The 20,516-nt window shown below is 47.3% G+C and overlaps 1 protein-coding gene across 1 annotated transcript in view; it reads right to left on the reverse strand.

Moving 5' to 3' along the window:
• LOC134949205 (HHIP-like protein 1) overlaps positions 1 to 20,516 on the reverse strand; it is a 104,744-nt gene that overhangs the window by 60,017 nt on the left and 24,211 nt on the right. The window contains exons 3-4 of the mRNA XM_063937655.1: positions 18,478 to 18,621; positions 16,963 to 17,291 (exon numbers count right to left, since the gene is read on the reverse strand). Coding sequence (XP_063793725.1) covers positions 16,963 to 17,291; positions 18,478 to 18,621 — 473 coding nt within the window. The remainder of the gene's footprint in view (positions 1 to 16,962; positions 17,292 to 18,477; positions 18,622 to 20,516) is intronic.

Below are 20,516 nucleotides of genomic sequence, written 5' to 3' on the forward strand. Positions count from 1 at the left end.
GATTGGCCGGCTTTAGGGGGAGGTTGGAGGACAGATAGATTTAGGGTAGTTAATATAGTAAGTAATAGTATGTTAATAGTAGTTTATCTAATAGAATAACACTATAGAAAAAGGTGTGAGATTGGCTGGCTGGAAGGGGAGGTTGGAGGCTCGATAGATTTAGAGTTATTTCGATGTTTTACCCTTTTTCACATGTATTTCTTAATATTTATAGTAAGTTAATACATTTTTTATATTCATAATAGAATAACATGGGAGTAAAAGGCGTGAGACTGGCTGGCTGGAAGGGGAGGCTGGATAGATTTAGGGTTATTTAGAATTGTTTACACTTTTTATTATATGTATTTTTTATACTTATAGTAAGTTTATAAATTTTTTATATTAATAATTGAATAACACCATAGAAAAAGTAATGAGACTGGATGGCTGGAAGGGGAGGTTGGAGGCTGGATAGATTTAGATTTAGAAACAAAAAAATAAACTAATTAGAGAATAACCATTATTAATAATATTATTATTATGCTTGATTTATATTTGGTTTATAAATATCTTATATTTAAACTGTGTCTTTAAGTTATGGGAGCATATATAATGGTGATCAGGGTGTACAGTGCACTCAGGCACTTAAGCCAAGGGCATCCACACTGCAGCTCCTGCACTCACTATAATAATTATCTCTCTGGAGTCCCATGTCGGTCAGCACTGCAGAGCAGCAGAAATCACTGGGGAACAGATATACTAAGCCTTGAAGCGTGATAAAGTGGAGAGAGATAAAGTACCAGACAATTAGCTCCTGACATTTTTGTTTCTGTCATTAATGGAACATCTGTGCCGCCATGAAAGACAGCATGTGATATATTAGTTACTTATGTAGACTGTTTTCCCATGTCGACCTTGTACATGTCGGCCTTTTGGGGTTGACCTGAAATAACCGCTTACTTGCCATGTAAAGCACACCCCAGTTATAGCCTCAGCTGTTACAATGAAAGACACAGCTTCATTGTTGATACAGTGTAAAGAGATCTGTTCATATTATGGATGTAGATGTATTAAGCCTGGAGAAGTGATAAAGCAGTGATAAATGCAAGGTGATAACGCACCAGCCAATCAGCTCCAATATGTAAATTGACAGCTAGGAGCTGTTTGGCTTAATACATCTGCCCCAATGTGCCTACTTCAATAGGCAGCAGTGGGCTATTACCTGGGACAGCATCATATTGGTTCTTATTGCTATTGTGCTAGATTCTGTTAACACTTCCAATACCAGAAACTATGGCGACACCCAGCAAACCCCTTGAGAATAATACTGTGTTAAATTGTCTCTCTCTACCCCGATAATGATCATGACCCGTCCTTGTTCGGGATACCCCACACCCAACTTCCGCCACTGTCAATCACACTCCTTCCAGGATGCGGCCACAAAGTGTAAGGTTCGCAGGCACACTACAGCCAGTGCGCATGCGCCGACCAGATGGACGCAGCCACTGCGTGCAGATGTGCAGCTGCATCTATCTCAGAATCAGCCCCTTAGCGTGCACCAAAAGCCTGGCCAGGGAAGATTCAAAAGTTTATTCCATAAACACAGACTATTTATCTAAAGGTTTTTTATATATACTGCGAGACGCATTACTCGTAAATATATTACCTACTGAGAAACATATTACGTGTAAAAGATTTGCATTATTATTATTATTGTATGTTTGTTATTGTTAAGGATTCGGTCTTGGATTACTAGTTATTTATTTTCATGCCATATAAAATAAGAATTTACTTACCGATAATTCTATTTCTCATAGTCCGTAGTGGATGCTGGGAACTCCGAAAGGACCATGGGGAATAGCGGCTCCGCAGGAGACTGGGCACAAAAGTAAAAGCTTTAAGACTAGCTGGTGTGCACTGGCTCCTCCCCCTATGACCCTCCTCCAAGCCTCAGTTAGGATACTGTGCCCGGACGAGCGTACACAATAAGGAAGGATTTTGAATCCCGGGTAAGACTCATACCAGCCACACCAATCACACCGTACAACCTGTGATCTGAACCCAGTTAACAGCATGATAACAGAGGAGCCTCTGAAAAGATGGCTCACAACAATAATAACCCGATTTTTGTAACTATGTACAAGTATTGCAGACAATCCGCACTTGGGATGGGCGCCCAGCATCCACTACGGACTATGAGAAATAGAATTATCGGTAAGTAAATTCTTTTCTCTATCGTCCTAGTGGATGCTGGGGTTCCTGAAAGGACCATGGGGAATAGCGGCTCCGCAGGAGACAGGGCACAAAAGTAAAGCTTTCCGATCAGGTGGTGTGCACTGGCTCCTCCCCCTATGACCCTCCTCCAAGCCAGTTAGATTTTTGTGCCCGGCCGAGAAGGGTGCAATCTAGGTGGCTCTCCTAAAGAGCTGCTTAGAAAAGTTTAGCTTAGGTTTTTTATTTTACAGTGAGTCCTGCTGGCAACAGGATCACTGCAACGAGGGACTTAGGGGAGAAGAAGTGAACTCACCTGCGTGCAGGATGGATTGGCTTCTTGGCTACTGGACATCAGCTCCAGAGGGACGATCACAGGTACAGCCTGGATGGTCACCGGAGCCTTGCCGCCGGCCCCCTTGCAGATGCTGAAGTAAGAAGAGGTCCAGAATCGGCGGCAGAAGACTCCTCAGTCTTCTAAAGGTAGCGCACAGCACTGCAGCTGTGCGCCATTTTCCTCTCAGCACACTTCACACGGCAGTCACTGAGGGTGCAGGGCGCTGGGAGGGGGGCGCCCTGGGAGGCAAATGAATACCTATTTTGGCTAAAAATACCTCACATATAGCCTCCGGAGGCAATATGGAGATATTTAACCCCTGCCAGAATCCGTTAAGAGCGGGAGACGAGGCCGCCGAAAAAGGGGCGGGGCCTATCTCCTCAGCACACAGCGCCATTTTCCCTCACAGAAAGGCTGGAGGGAAGGCTCCCAGGCTCTCCCCTGCACTGCACTACAGAAACAGGGTTAAAACAGAGAGGGGGGGCACTAATTTGGCGTTAGAAATATATAAAAAAGATGCTATAAGGGAAAACACTTATATAAGGTTGTCCCTATATAATTATAGCGTTTTTGGTGTGTGCTGGCAAACTCTCCCTCTGTCTCTCCAAAGGGCTAGTGGGTCCTGTCCTCTATCAGAGCATTCCCTGTGTGTGTGCTGTGTGTCGGTACGTGTGTGTCGACATGTAGGAGGACGATGTTGGTGAGGAGGCGGAGCAATTGCCTGTAATGGTGATGTCACTCTCTAGGGAGTCGACACCGGAATGGATGGCTTATTTAGGGAATTACGTGATAATGTCAACACGCTGCAAGGTCGGTTGACGACATGAGACGGCCGACAAACAATTAGTACCGGTCCAGACGTCTCAAAAACACCGTCAGGGGTTTTAAAACGCCCGTTTACTTTAGTCGGTCGACACAGACACAGACAGGGACACTGAATCCAGTGTCGACGGTGAATAAACAAACGTATTCCTTATTAGGGCCACACGTTAAAGGCAATGAAGGAGGTGTTACATATTTCTGATACTACAAGTACCACAAAAGAGGGTATTATGTGGGATGTGAAAAAACTACCATAGTTTTTCCTGAATCAGATAAATTAAATAAAGTGTGTGATGATGCGTGGGTTCCCCCCGATAGAAAATTATGGGCGGTATACCCTTTCCCGCCAGAAGTTAGGGCGCGTTGGGAAACACCCCTTAGGGTGGATAAGGCGCTCACACGCTTATCAAAACAAGTGGCGGTACCGTCTATAGATAGGGCCGTCCTCAAGGACCAGCTGACAGGAGGCTGGAAAATATCATAAAAAGTATATACACACATACTGGTGTTATACTGCGACCAGCGATCGCCTCAGCCTGGATGTGCAGAGCTGGGGTGGCTTGGTCGGATTCCCTGACTAAAAATATTGATACCCTTGACAGGGACAGTATTTTATTGACTATAGAGCATTTAAAGGATGCATTTCTATATATGCGAGATGCACAGAGGGATATTTGCACTCTGGCATCAAGAGTAAATGCGATGTCCATAACTGCCAGAAGATGTTATGGACACGACAGTGGTCAGGTGATGCAGATTCCAAACGGCACAAAGGTGTATTGCCGTATAAAGGAAGAGGAGTTATTTGGGGTCGGTCCATCGGACCTGGTGGCCACGGCAACTGCTGGAAAATCCACCGTTTTTACCCTAAGTCACATCTCTGCAGAAAAAGACACCGTCTTTTCAGCCTCAGTCCTTTCGTCCCTATAAGATCATATCTGCCCAGGGATAGAGGAAAGGGAAGAAGACTGCAGCAGGCAGCCCATTCCCAGGAACAGAAGCGTTCCACCGCTTCTGACAAGTTCTCAGCATGGCGCTGAGACCGTACAGGACCCCTGGATCCTACAAGTAGTATCCCAGGGGTACAGATTGGAATGTCGAGACGTTTCCCCTTCGCAGGCTCCTGAAGTCTGCTTTACCAAGGTCTCCCTCCGACAAGGAGGCAGTATGGGAAAAAATTCACAAGCTGTATTCCCAGCAGGTGATAATTAAATTACCCCTCCTACTACAAGAAAAGGGGTATTATTCCACACTATATTGTGGTACTGAAGCCAGAAGGCTAGGTGAGACTTATTCTAAAAATTTTTTTTGAACACTTACAAAGGTTCAAATCAAGATGGAGTCACTCAGAGCAGTGATAACGAACCAGGAAGAAGGGGACTATATAGTGTCCCGGGACATCAGGGATGCTTACCTCTATGTCCCAAATTTGCCCTTCTCACTAAGGGTACCTCAGGTTCGTGGTGCAGAACTGTCACTATCAGTTTCAGACGCTGCCGTTTGGATTGTCCACGGCACCCCGGGTCTTTACCAAGGTAATGGCCGAAATGATGATTCTTCTTCGAAGAAAAGGCGTCTTAATTATCCCTTACTTGGACGATCTCCTGATAAGGGCATAGTCCAGGGAACAGTTGGAGGTCGGAGTAGCACTATCTCGGATACTGCTACAACAGCACGGGTGGATTCTAAATATTCCAAAATCGCAGCTGATCCCGACGACACGTCTGCTGTGCCTAGGGATGATTCTGGACACAGTCCAGAAAAAGGTGTTTCTCCCGGAAGAGAAAGCCAGGGAGTTATCCGAGCTAGTCAGGAACCTCCTAAAAACAGTGCATCATTGCACAAGGGTCCTGGTAAAAATGGTGGCTTTCTACGAAGCAATTCCATTCGGCAGATTTAACGCAAGAACTTTTCAGTGGGATCTGCTGGACAAATGGTCCGGATCGCATCTTCAGATGCATCAGCGGATAACCCTATATCCAAGGACAAGGGTGTCTCTCCTGTGGTGGTTATAGAGTGCTCATCTTCTAGAGGGCCGCAGATTCGGCATTCAGGATTGGATGCTGGTGACCACGGAGCCCAGCCCGAGAGGCTGGGGAGCAGTCACACAAGGAAAAAATTTCCAGGGAGTGTGATCAAGTCTGGAGACTTTTCTCCACATAAATATACTGGAGCTAAGGGTAAATGTATAATGCTCTAAGCTTAGCAAGACCTCTGCTTCAAGGTCAGCCGGTATTGATCCAGTGGGAAAAACATCACGGCAGTCGCTCACGTAAACAGACAGGGCGACACAAGAAGCAGGAGGGCAATGGCAAAAACTGCAAGGACTTTTCGCTGGGCGGAAAATCATGTGATAGCACTGTCAGCAGTGTTTCATCCCGGGAATGGAAACTGGGAAGCAGACTTCCTCAGCAGGCACGACCTCCACCCGGGAGAGTGGAAACTTCATCGGGAAGTTTTTTCCACATGATTGTAAACCGTTGGGAAATACCAAAGGTGGACATGATGGCGTCCCGTCTGAACAAAAAACGGGACAGGTATTGCGCCAGGTCAAGAGACCCTCAGGCAATAGCTGTGGACGTTCTGGTAACACCGTGGGTGTACCAGTCGGTGTATGTGTTCCCTCCTCTGCTTCTCATACCTAAGGTGCTGAGAATTATAAGACGTAGAGGAGTAAGAACTATACTCATGGCTCCGGATTGGCCAAGAAGGACTTGGTACCCGGAACTTCAAGAGATGCTTACAGAGGTCTTATGGCCTCTGCCGCTAAGAAGGGACTTGCTTCAGCAAGTACCATGTCTGTTCCAAGACTTACCGCAGCTGCGTTTGTCGGCATGGCGGTGGAAAGCCGGATCCTAAGGGAAAAAGGCATTCCGGAAGAGGTCATTCCTACCCTGGTCAAAGCCAGAAAGGAGGTGACCGCACAACATTATCACCACATGTGGCGAAAATATGTTGCGTGGTGTGAGGCCAGGAAGGCCCCACAAAGAAATTTCAACTCGGTCGTTTCCTGCATTTCCTGCAAACAGGAGTGTCTATGGGCCTCAAATTGGGGTCCATTAAGGTTCAAATTTCGGCCCTGTCGATTTTCTTCCAGAAAGAATTGGCTTCAGTTCCTGAAGTCCAGAAGTTTGTCAAGGGAGTATTGCATATACAACCCCCTTTTGTGCCTCCAGTGGCACTGTGGGATCTCAACGTAGTTCTGGGATTCCTCAAATCACATTGGTTTAAAACCAGTCAAATCTGTGGATTTGAAGCATCTCACATGAAAAGTGACCATGCTCTTGGCCCTGGCCTGGACCAGGCGAGTGTCAAATTGGTGGTTTTTTCTCAAAAAAGCCCATATCTGTTTGTCCATTCGGACAGGGCAGAGCTGCGGACTCGTCCCCAGTTCTCTCCCTAAGGTGGTGTCAGTGTTTCACCTGAACCAGCTTATTGTGGTGCCTTGCACCTACTAGGGACTTGGAGGACTCCAAGTTGCTAGATGTTGTCAGGGCCCTGAAAATATGTTCCAGGACGGCTGGAGTCAGGAAAACTGACTTGCTGTTATCCTGTATGCACCCAACAAACTGGGTGCTCTTGCTTCTAAGCAGACTATTGCTAGTTGGATGTGTAATACAATTCAGCTTGCACATTCTGTGGCAGGCCTGCCACAGCCAAAATATGTAAATGCCCATTCCACAAGGAAGGTGGGCTCATCTTGGGCGGCTGCCCGAGGGGTCTCGGCTTTACAACTTTGCCGAGCAGCTACTTGGTCAGGGGCAAACACGTTTGCTAAATTCTACAAATTTGATACCCTGGCTAAGGAGGACCTGGAGTTCTCTCATTCGGTGCTGCAGAGTCATCCGCACTCTCCCGCCCGTTTGGGAGCTTTGGTATAATCCCCATGGTCCTTTCAGGAACCCCAGCATCCACTAGGACGATAGAGAAAATAAGAATTTACTTACCGATAATTCTATTTCTCGGAGTCCGTAGTGGATGCTGGGAGCCCATCCCAAGTGCGGATTATCTGCAATACTTGTACATAGTTACAAAAATCGGGTTATTATTGTTGTGAGCCATCTTTCAGAGGCTCCGCTGTTATCATACTGTTAACTGGGTTTAGATCACAAGTTGTACGGTGTGATTGGTGTGGCTGGTATGAGTCTTACCCGGGATTCAAAATTCCTCCCTTATTGTGTACGCTCGTCCGGGCACAGTACCTAACTGGCTTGGAGGAGGGTCATAGGGGGAGGAGCCAGTGCACACCACCTGATCGGAAAGCTTTACTTTTGTGCCCTGTCTCCTGCGGAGCCGCTATTCCCCATGGTCCTTTCAGGAACCCCAGCATCCACTACGGACTCCGAGAAATAGAATTATCGGTAAGTAAATTCTTATTATTTTCTCTGACGTCCTAGTGGATGCTGGGAACTCCGAAAGGACCATGGGGATTATACCAAAGCTCCCAAACGGGCGGGAGAGTGCGGATGACTCTGCAGCACCAAATGAGAGAACTCCAGGTCCTCCTCAGCCAGGGTATCAATTTTGTAGAATTTTACAAACGTATTTGCTCCTGACCAAGTAGCTGCTCGGCAAAGTTGTAAAGCCGAGACCCCTCGGGCAGCCGCCCAAGATGAGCCCATCTTCCTTGTGGTTCGGGCATTTACAGATTTTTGGCTGTGGCAGGCCTGCCACAGAATGTGCAAGCTGAATTGTACTACAATTCCAACGAGCAATAGTCTGCTTAGAAGCAGGAGCACCCAGCTTGTTGGGTGCATACAGGATAAACAGCGAGTCAGATTTTCTGACTCCAGCCGTCCTGGAAACATATATTTTCAGGGCCCTGACAACGTCTAGCAACTTGGAGTCCTCCAAGTCCCTAGTAGCCGCAGGCACCACAATAGGTTGGTTCAGGTGAAACGCTGAAAACCACCTTAGGGAGAAACTGAGGACGAGTCCTCAATTCCGCCCTGTCCGAATGGAAAATCAGATAAGGGCTTTTACAGGATAAAGCCGCCAATTCTGACACGCGCCTGGCCCAGGCCAGGGCCAACAGCATGACCACTTTTCATGTGAGATATTTTAACTCCACAGATTTAAGTGGTTCAAACCAATGTGACTTTTTGGAACCCAAAAACTACATTGAGATCCCAAGGTGCCACTGGAGGCACAAAAGGAGGCTGTATACGCAGTACCCCTTTTACAACGTCTGAACTTCAGGGACTGAAGCTAGTTCTTTTTGGAAGAAAATTGACAGGGCCGAGATTTGAACCTTAATGGACCCCAATTTCAGGCCCATAGACACTCCTGTTTGCAGGAAATGTAGGAATCGACCCAGTTGAATTTCCTCCGTCGGGCCTTACTGGCCTCGCACCACGCAACATATTTTTGCCAAATGCGGTGATAATGTTTTGCGGTTACATCCTTCCTGGCTTTGATCAGGATAGGGATGACCTCATCCGGAATGCCTTTTTTCCTTCAGGATCCGGCGTTCAACCGCCATGCCGTCAAATGCAGTCGCGGTAAGTCTTGGAACAGACAGGGTCCTTGCTGAAGCAGGTCCCTTCTTAGAGGTAGAGGCCACGGATCCTCCGTGAGCATCTTTTGAAGTTCCGGTTACCAAGTCCTTCTTGGCCAATCCGGAGCCACGAATATAGTGCTTACTCCTCTCCATCTTATCAATCTCAGTACCTTGGGTATGAGAGGCAGATGAGGGAACACATACACTGACTGGTACACCCACGGTGTTACCAGAGCGTCTACAGCTATTGCCTGAGGGTCCCTTGACCTGGCGCAATACCTGTCGAGTTTTTCCCAACGGTTTATAATCATGTGGAAGATTTCTGGGTGAAGTCCCCACTCTCCCGGGTGGAGGTCGTGTCTGCTGAGGAAGTCTGCTTCCCAGTTGTCCACTCCCGGAATTGCTGACAGTGCTATCACATGATTTTCCGCCCAGCAAAGAATCCTTGCAGCTTCTGCCATTGCCCTCCTGCTTCTTGTGCCACCCTGTCTGTTTACGTGGGTGACTGCCGTGATGTTGTCCGACTGGATCAACACCGGCTGACCTTGAAGCAGAGGTCTTGCTAAGCTTAGAGCATTGTAAATGGCCCTTAGCTTCAGGATATTTATGTGAAGTGATGTCTCCAGGCTTGACCATAAGCCCTGGAAATTCCTTCCCTGTGTGACTGCTCCCCAGCCTCGCAGGCTGGCATCCGTGGCCACCAGGACCCAGTCCTGAATGCCGAATCTGCGGCCCTCTAGAAGATGAGCACTCTGCAACCACCACAGGAGGGACACCCTTGTTCTTGGTGACAGGGTTATCCGCTGATGCATCTGAAGATGCGACCCGGACCATTTGTCCAGCAGGTCCCACTGGAAAGTTCTTGCGTGGAATCTGCCGAATGGGATTGCTTCGTAGGAAGCCACCATTTTACCCAGAACCCTTGTGCATTGATGCACTGAGACTTGGCTCGGTTTTAGGAGGTTCCTGACTAGCTCGGATAACTCCCTGGCTTTCTCCTCCGGGAGAAACACCTTTTTCTGGACTGTGTCCAGGATCATCCCTAGGAACAGAAGACGAGTCGTCGGAACCAGCTGCGATTTTGGAATATTGAGAATCCAATCGTGCTGCCGCAACACTACCTGAGATAGTGCTACACCGACCTCCAACTGTTCCCTGGATCTTACCCTTATCAGGGAATCGTCCAAGTAAGGGATAACTAAAATTCCCTTCCTTCGAAGGAATATCATCATTTCGGCCATTACCTTGGTAAAGACCCGGGGTGCCGTGGACCATCCATACGGCAGCGTCTGAACTGATAGTGACAGTTCTGTACCATAAACCTGAGGAACCCTTGGTGAGAAGGGTAAATTTGGACATGAAGGTAAGCATCCTTGATGTCCCGAGACATCATGTAGTCCCCTTCTTCCAGGTTCGCAATCACTGCTCTGAGTGACTCAATCTTGAATTTGAACCTCTGTATGTAAGTGTTCAAAGATTTTAGATTTAGAATCGGTCTCACCGAGCCGTCCGGCTTCGGTACCACAACAGTGTGGAATAATACCCCGTTCCCTGTTGCAGGAGGGGTACCTTGATTATCACCTGCTGGGAATACAGCTTGTGAATGGCTTCCAAAACTGTCTCCCTGTCAGAAGGAGACATCGGTAAAGCCGACTTTAGGAAACGGCGAGGGGGAGACGTCTCGAATTCCAATTTGTACCCCTGAGATATCACCTGAAGGATCCAGGGGTCTACTTGCGAGTGAGCCCACTGCGCGCTGAAATTCATTGAGACGGGCCCCCCACCGTGCCTGATTCTGCTTGTAAAGCCCCAGCATCATACTGAGGGCTTGGCAGAGGCGGGAAAGGGTTTCTGTTCCTGGGAACTGGCTGATTTCTGCAGCCTTTTTCCTCTCCCTCTGTCACGGGGCAGAAATGAGGAACCTTTTGCCCGCTTGTCCACGAAAAGACTGCGCCTGATAATACGGCGTCTTCTCATGTTGAGAGGCGACCTGGGGTACAAACGTGGATTTCCCAGCTGTTGCCGTGGCCACCAGGTCTGAAAGACCGACCCCAAATAACTCCTCTCCTTAATAAGGCAATACTTCCAAATGCCGTTTGAAATCCGCATCACCTGACCACTGTCGTGTCCATAACCCTCTACTGGTAGAAATGGACAACGCACTTAGACTTGATGCCAGTCGGCAAATATTCCGCTGTGCATCACGCATATATAGAAATGCATCTTTTAAATGCTCTATAGGCAATAATATACTGTCCCTATCTAGGGTATCAATATTTTCAGTCAGGGAATCCGACCACGCCAACCCAGCACTGCACATCCAGGCTGAGGCGATTGCTGGTCGCAGTATAACACCAGTATGTGTGTAAATACATTTTAGGATACCCTCCTGCTTTCTATCAGCAGGATCCTTAAGGGCGGCCATCTCAGGAGAGGGTAGAGCCCTTACAAGCGTGTGAGCGCTTTATCCACCCTAGGGGGTGTTTCCCAATGCACCCTAACCTCTGGCGGGAAAGGATATAATGCCAATAACATTTTAGAAATTATCAGTTGTTATCGGGGGGAAACCCACGCATCATCACACACCTCATTTAATTTCTCAGATTCAGGAAAACTACAGGTAGTTTTTCCTCACCGAACATAATACCCCTTTTTGGTGGTACTTGTATTATCAGAAATGTGTAAAACATTTTTCATTGCCTCAATCATGTAACGTGTGGCCCTACTGGAAGTCACATTTGTCTCTTCACCGTCGACACTGGAGTCAGTATCCGTGTCGGCATCTATATCTGCCATCTGAGGTAACGGGCGCTTTAGAGCCCCTGACGGCCTATGAGACGTCTGGACAGGCACAAGCTGAGTAGCCGGCTGTCTCATGTCAACCACTGTCTTTTATACAGAGCTGACACTGTCACGTAATTCCTTCCAACAGTTCATCCACTCAGGTGTCGACCCCCTAGGGGGGGACATCACTATTACAGGCAATCTGCTCCGTCTCCACATCATTTTTCTCCTCATACATGTCGACACAAACGTACCGACATACAGCACACACACAGGGAATGCTCTGATAGAGGACAGGACCCCACTAGCCCTTTGGGGAGACAGAGGGAGAGTTTGCCAGCACACACCAGAGCGCTATATATATACAGGGATAACCATATATAAGTGTTTTTCCCCTTATAGCTGCTGTATTGTTTATACTGCGCCTAATTAGTGCCCCCCTCTCTTTTTTAACCCTTTCTGTAGTGTAGTGACTGCAGGGGAGAGCCAGGGAGCTTCCCTCCAACGGAGCTGTGAGGAAAAATGGCGCCAGTGTGCTGAGGAGATAGGCTCCGCCCCCTTATCGGCGGCCTTATCTCCCGTTTTTCTATGTATCCTGGCAGGGGTTAAATGCATCCATATAGCCCAGGAGCTATATGTGATGTATTTTTTTTTTTGCCATATAAGGTATTTTTATTGCGTCTCAGGGCGCCCCCCCCCAGCGCCCTGCACCCTCAGTGACCGGAGTGTGAAGTGTGCTGAGAGCAATGGCGCACAGCTGCGGTGCTGTGCGCTACCTTATTGAAGACAGGACGTCTTCTGCCGCCGATTTTCCAGACCTCTTCTGCTCTTCTGGCTCTGTAAGGGGGACGGCGGCGCGGCTCTGGGACCCATCCATGGCTGGGCCTGTGATCGTCCCTCTGGAGCTAATGTCCAGTAGCCTAAGAAGCCCAATCCACTCTGCACGCAGGTGAGTTCGCTTCTTCTCCCCTTAGTCCCTCGATGCAGTGAGCCTGTTGCCAGCAGGACTCACTGAAAATAAAAAACCTAATTTAAACTTTTACTCTAAGCAGCTCAGGAGAGCCACCTAGATTGCACCCTTCTCGTTCGGGCACAAAAATCTAACTGAGGCTTGGAGGAGGGTCATAGGGGGAGGAGCCAGTGCACACCAGCTAGTCTTAAAGCTTTTACTTTTGTGCCCAGTCTCCTGCGGAGCCGCTATTCCCCATGGTCCTTTCGGAGTTCCCAGCATCCACTAGGACGTCAGAGAAATGTATTTAATATTGTGTTACATTGTGTATGTTAACCTGCCTTTAGTTACAAAAAGCAGCAGAGTGAGCCAGTCCGATAAAACAGTCGTCACTTCACACTTTGTTTCGTCATTGTATTGGGAAACTAGGGGAGTTTCCTGTCTCTCTGCCATGGCGTAGGGGTCCTGAAGAGAGGGTATGGTCCACACTGACATACAACAGCACCACTACGGGTATTACATTTATACACACTCATACTACAGTATATAATGTATTTGTAACATGTAAATGTTGTCAACTGATGAGGCAGTAGGACTCCCAAAACATTGTACTATTTTACTTGCTATTGCAGTGTCAGGAATGCCCTCCACTGTTTCCAGTACCCAGCATAAACATGTGCCACTGTTAGTGGGCTGTGGGGTTGTACAACCATCCAGGCTGTAATTTTCATGTGTGTTCTATACCAGCATACCTTGTGCAATATTTTGAGGTCTCAGCTTAATGAAGGATAACCTGATAACTCGTCTACCATTTCACAACAAAAGGACTGTTCTGCCGCGCCTAAAGCCTCGTACACACAGGGGAGATGTGCAGGAGACTGCCAAGAGAAATCCTGGGCCCCGGTACAAAATCTCCCCCTCCCCCCTCTCCTCAGAGTTGGTGTGGCCACACTAAGTATAATGATCTATTTCTATATATAGGTAAAAAAAATTATATATATATATATATATATATATGGAAAAAATAGAGTAAATAAAAGCGCCTACTAGTGTCGGTACAGAGACCTGTGCATTCAGGTGAAATTAATAAAAATGGTAGTTAGCAACTTAGCTTCAGATACTTTCAGGCTGATGACTCTTAAGACTGCCTGGAGAGAAACTGCAGAATCTCTGTGAGGGAAACCTGCGACCTTATGCAATATCCCCTTGATGAAGTCCACACAATAGGACGAAACGCGTTGGAACAGGGACCTGCTACCTACCCCTCGGACTCCACCCATGCGGACAAATAAGCTGTTTTTATTATTCAATCCTGTACGTGTGCTACCTGCATTTTTTAAACAGATGAATTGCCTTATATAAATAGATCACTGTACGTCTGACACATATGCGAGACAGAGATTTGCTGCCTACTCTCTGGACTCCCCTCATGCGGACAGATAAGCTGTTTTTATTATTTAATTCTGTATGTGCGCTACCTGCATTTATGGACAGATTAATTGTTTTTTATTAGATTCTTGTATTTCTGTTACCTGTATTTGTGGCAGGATTCTGTTTATTAAATTTGTTACTGTTTTTTAACCTGCTCTTTGAATAATTATTGGAATATGCAAAATTCCTAAATCTTTGAGCTGCTGTAAAAAATTATTGGTTTCAAAAACAGTACACACTATGTTGTTCTTATCTCTCTTTCACATGCCCTGCTTCTAAGAGTCATCAGCCTGAAAGTATCTGAAGCTAAGTTGCTAACTACCATTTTTATTAATTTCACCTGAATGCACAGGTCTCTGTACCGACACTAGGTGGCGCTTTTATTTACTCTATTTTTTCATTTTTATCCATATACTGTATAAGAGCTGCCACTCATTTTCACATACGAGGTGTGTTGTGTAAAAGGGTTTTGGGAATAAGATCATTCCGATCCCTGTGTTCTAATAGATTTACATAGGCGCTGTTCTCCACTATTCCTCCATATATATATATCTATATCTATATCTATATAGACATATGTATAGATCCATATATCTATATAGAAATATATATATATATATATATATATATATATATAAAAAAACAACACGACTAATGGTAACGTATGGGTGCATGTATAATTGAATATTTATATAGAATTTATAAGACACAGTGCCGTATCTGTCACTCACAGTCACAGTTCTCAGCTCACAGTGTCACAGCCTAACATACTAGCTCGCGATTAAGTGACCAGCCCTGCTGCTGATTCTTACAACTGAACTGAGCTGCGCCACTTCTTAAACCCACAGACCACGCCCATCCAGCTGCACACCTGCCCCTCCCAGTCCCTGCCCACCTCCCGGAGCTTGCTGATTCTGAAGAGGCCATCAAGAGACAGCTGCAGAGATAGACTCATGAGAAAATGATATCATCTCGCGAGATGCTAGCAGTGGTGCAGCAGGTGGAAGTGGCTGTGAGGGACGTCCATGACAAGGAACAAATAGCCAAGTGACACACACATACATCCTTCCTCCCGGCGGCCCACTAAGCTGCTCGCCCGCCCACTGATTTAGAGTAAAGAAAAAAAATTATCCCACCAAAAAAATGGCTACTGGTGTGCTCTTGCCTGGGCCCGGGTAATCTGTACTCCCTCCTCCCCTCTCTCGACACCCCTGGAGATGTGTAGAGAGTGATCTAGCACAAACCGCTCAGCACACATCTCTTCCCCCTCCGACAGCAGGGGAAATGCTGGTGGTCAGAGTCCCGACTGATGCCTGGTATCCCCACTCTGGTGGTGGTCCATGCCACCAGGGCCGGATTAAGCCTTGGCACTTAAGACAGTCGGGCCCCGGTGAAAGGTGGGGGGGTGTATATTAGATTGTACATACCTCCCAACATGTCCCATTCCAGAAGGGACAAAATGTTCTCTACCTGGACTCCCCACTTAATATATGATTGGTGTCACCTGTGTTGAACTATTAAATTGATAAGAAAGGTATTTCAAAACAGGTGATTGCAATCATAAATTAAGAAGGAAGTTCAGGTAGAGAGCATGTTGTCCCTCCTGGAATGGGTCATGGTGGGAGGTATGGATTGTGTATATTAAATTTAAACCAATGGTGTATATTAGTTGTAAACTAATACTTTAATAATGGCTGGATACTGTTTATAGCTCCACCTAATTGAAAGACAACTATTATATAAAATTTCAGACAACTTAACCTTAAAATACACAACTTAACCTTAAAATACACATAGAAAAATATAATAATTTATCTTGTCACATGCAAGAATAGCAACAGCCTCTGTACTACTTACACACTGGGACAGGACTCAGGAGGACTCTCTGTGTGTGTCTCTATCTCTAGACCCAAATGGGTTAGTTGCAGTTTACACAAGACTCAGGCACCCAAGCAGGGAAGAGGATTAGCTGGGATCCCTGTGTCCTCTGGTGGGAAAGCTCTATCGGTAGCTCATGAAACATGATACTCCTGTGTCTAGTGTCTATGTCTTCACTGCATATTGTCCTGCTCACATTCTGGCTACTGGTTCTGCTGCTGCTTAAGACGGAAAGCTAGTGATGTCAGTGTGCTCTGGAGGAGGGGCCCCCTGACAAAGGGGGGCCCGGGGTATAGTATGCCCTGCATCCCCCCCCTTAATCTGGCTATGCATGCCACCACCTGGGGGGGAGGGGGGAGGAATAGAATAGTATGGCGAGTGAACCGAGGAAAGCTCAGTGAGTCCGCGATGGGACTCGCTGCCTCACTGTCGGGATTCCGGCGATGGTCTCCTGAACATTGGTATCCCGACCGTTGGGATTTCATACTGGACCCTACCTACACCCTAAAGCAGGACCGTAATGAAATATGTATGATTGGTACCTCCAGCCAGGGTGCAAGGGTGCACCACTGTCCTGGTGGCCCCTGTATTCAACTTTTGGGGTGCACGGGTGGTAGCTTCATGTTTCCCTCCTCCTCTTCTGTGATATTTTTACATTACATATGCTGATGCCTGCCCAGGGTGCTGAAGTGCCCCACCAAGGTGCTACCCTAATTTAAATAAAAGGATGGAAGAGGATGGGTTAATCAGAAATAATTCTTCTTCTTTAAGGTTCATTTAATGAGCTGATATTTACTTATATTCATTAGTTTAGTTTTATCTATATTCCTTTTGACAGGTTTGCAGTGGTTTGGGAGTGTTAGTAATGATGTATGCATTGTTAAACTTTAAATTGGGATTAATAATCAATGGGGCATACTGTTCCTGCCTACCTTCCCCTACGTCTTGCAAAGGTAAAGTGGTGTGTTAGAGTATCTATTTCTGATCATTGCGGGAAACTGGTCCCCTCTCGTCATACTACATGTCTTACATGTCTCTGTTGTATGTGGCAATTACACAAGTATGACTCACCAAGGGATGCGTTGTTACACAGCTTCTTGTCGTAACAGGAGAACCCCTCCTTTGCCCTCCAGCCATAATTGCCCCCTTTCTGGATAAGATCCACCTCTTCAAACTTGTTCTGTCCAACATCCCCGCATATAATGCGTCCTCGTCCTTTCCTGGTGGTTGGGTCACCCCTGTCCACGGAGCATCGCCACATATTCCTGGCGCCATAGGCAAACACCTCCGGCCGTGCTGTGCGTTCTCGCAGAAAGGGGTTGTCAGCTGGTATGCGGTAGGGTGGTCCTTTATCATTGCCCGTGACGTTTATACGCAGGACTTTGCCCAGAAGAGATGACCTGTTAGTAAACAAAGCTGTCAGTAATGTCTCAGCTCAGGGAGTGGAGACAATGGGGGTTAGTCTGACCCGATCGCACGCTGCAGTTTATCGCAGCAGTGCAATTGGGTCAGTACCGCGCATGCGCCGGCACCGCAGTGCGCCAGCGCATGCCAGGTGTCCGAAGGCCGTCGTTGCCTAGCGTTCGCCTCTGCCTGATTGACAGGCAGAGGCGGTCGCTGGGCAGGAGGGGGTTGCGGTCCAGCCAACACAGGCATTGCCGGACCATTGGAGGGGGGGGGGGGGACCCGGGCAGCGAAGAGGTTGTCCCGGCCAGCCGCAGGAGCTGCGCTGGCTGGGAATTACTCCTCTAATGCAAAAGCATCGCCGCTGTGCGATGCTTTTGCATTTCTGCGGGGGGAAGGGGGGGTGGCACTGACATGCGGGAGCTAAATCCCGGCGCTATTCAACTGTCGGAATTGAATCGACTCCCATGAATGGAGGTCCTGCCACATCTGTACTGTAGGTCTAAAAATATGAAGTCATCGGCTACACTGCTGAAAGTTTTTGAGGTCACCATCTCCGTACACTGACCCAAGTAATATTCATACTGTAATACATTTAAGCCAGGTTCATTTGCGAAGTAAGTTTTTGAACAGACAATTTAGTGTAGCATATTATCATAGAAATCTCTGAGACAATACATCTGCATTTATTGCACATGGCTGACCCATATCTATGGCTGTGGGATGAACATCTTAATTTAATATCAGGAGGCCGTCATTAGCCTATGAGGAAGTAGCACTCACTATGGAAATCATCTCACAAACATAAGTCTACGTGGTCACAGTACATGGAGAGATATCGTGGGAATTACATTTTATAGCCTTTATAATTATTATTAATTGCTTATGGACAGATGTAATTCTCAGTATTAATTCATATTCTGTAGACCTGCTCATTTAGTACCATTTGTTTTGATTGCTGGACTCTCAGTATGCTTTGGAAGGTACAAGCCAGTGCTATGTTATTTAACATACAATATATATATTTAATCCAGAGATGGTAGTAACTCCCTGCGTTGTATAAATCACATGACATGTACAATACATGCCTATAGTCCTGTCCTGGAGGCTGTACTGTAATGCTGGTAACCAGGGATTGGGAAATGGTGTCTCACACGGGAAAACCCAGGACATATTACTCACTTGTTTTGTGCATTCCCAAATTCTCCAAATGGATCTCCAGCTCGTCCACCATCTCCAGTGAAGATATAAAGATATCCATCCGTTCCAAACAGGACCTGGCCCCCATTGTGGTTAGATGCCGGCTCGGTTATCTCCAGGATTACTCTGGAAGTAGAGACATATACAGTACATTGAGAATTACATGTGTCTGCGGTATCGCTATGCCTGGACTCACAGTAGTGTAAATTGTGTGATGTCATTGTGTGCGTGTCAGGACCTGTGTGTGCACGTAAGCCCCCATACAGGTTGTGCAATTCAGCCACTTATACCTGCTTGTGTCTGGGCACACCGTGGGAATGTAGGCAGGGTAGCATTAGTGTATGTTCAATTCAGCCACTTATACCTGCTTGTGTCTGGCTGTGCCATAGGAATGTAGGCAGAGTAGCATTAGGGCGTGCATCAGAGCCCTAACTACGTGTGTGTCAGGTGTGCCTGGCACACAGCGCAGTCGCCCTGAGGGCGCAACTGCCCGCAAAGTCATCAGCGGCATTGTAATGAGTCAAACTGACTCATTACAAGCCGCCTGGCAGGAGAGGAGCAGCAGCTATGGAGGCAGGGCAGTGGAGAAGGAGGGAGGGGGACTCGGGAGCCGCAGCAGTGCTATGTAATTGGTGGTGGCGCTGCTGCAGCTGTCCCTCTCCTTCCGCATTGGCTGGCCGCTGGCGCTGTGAATGCTGGGATGCGCATCCCTCATCCCAGCATTCACAGTGGCGGCGGCCAGCCAATGCGGAAGGAGAGGGACAGCTGCAGTGGCACCGCCACCAATTACAGTGCGCTGCTGCGGCTCCCAAGTCCCCCTCCCTCCTCCTCCTTCTCCACTGTCTCCGGAGCTGCCAGCACCAAGGAGCCTGACTGCCTGAGCCAGCGGAGAGATGGTAAGTATAATCTATTCTCTCTCTCTTTCTCTCTCTCTCTCTCTCTCTCCTGTCTACCTAATGTGTAAAAGGGGACTGGCTGCTGTAATGGTAATATGGGGACGCTGTCTGCCGTAATGTGTAAAAAGGGGACGCTGTCTGCCGTAATGTGTAAAAAGAGGACGCTGTGTGCCGTAATGTGTAAAAAGGGGACGCTGTCTGCCGCAATGTGTAAAAAGGGGACGCTGTCTGTTGTAATGTGTAAAAAGGGGGACGCTGTCTGCCGTAATGTGTAAAAAGGGGACGCTGTCTGCCGTAATGTGTATAAAGGGGATGCTGTCTGCCGTAATGTGTAAAAAGGGGACGCTGTCTGCCGTAATGTGTAATAAGGGGACGCTGTCTGCCGTAATGTGTTTAAAGGGGACGCTGTCTGCTGTAATGTGTAATACAGGGACGCTGTCTGGCGTAATGTGTAAAAAGGGGACGCTGTCTGCCATAATGTGTAAAAAGGGGACGCTGTCTGCCATAATGTGTAATAAAGGGACGCTGTCTGCCGTAATGTGTAATAAGGGGAAGCTGTCTGCCGTAATGTGTAAAAAGGGGAACTGTCTGCCCTAATGTGTAAAAAGGGGGCGCTGTCTGCCATAATGTTTAATACAGGGATGCTGTCTGCCGTAATGTGTAAAAAGGGGATGCTGTCTGCCGTAAGGTGTAAAAAGGGGACTCTTTTTGGGCGTAATGTGTAATACAGGTACACTGTCAGCCGTAATGTGTAATAAAGGGACGCTGTCTGCCATAATGTGTAAAAAGGGGACGCTGTCTGCCGTAAGGTATAAAAAAGGGACGCTGTCTGCCGTAATGTGTAAAAAGGGGACACTGTCTGCCGTAATGTGTAAAAAGGGGACGCTGTCTGCCGTAATGTGTTTAAAGAGGACGCTGTGTGCCGTAATGTGTAAAAAGGGGACGCTGTCTGCCGTAATGTGTAAAAAGGGGACGCTGTCTGTTGTAATGTGTAAAAAGGGGGACGCTGTCTGCTGTAATGTGTAAAAAGGGGACGCTGTCTGCCGTAATGTGTATAAAGGGGACGCTGTCTTCCGTAATGTGTAATACAGGGACGCTGTCTGCCGTAATGTGTAAAAAGGGGAC

Source organism: Pseudophryne corroboree, chromosome 8, assembly GCF_028390025.1.
Source record: "Pseudophryne corroboree isolate aPseCor3 chromosome 8, aPseCor3.hap2, whole genome shotgun sequence".
Classification (NCBI taxonomy): Eukaryota; Metazoa; Chordata; class Amphibia; order Anura; family Myobatrachidae; genus Pseudophryne; species Pseudophryne corroboree.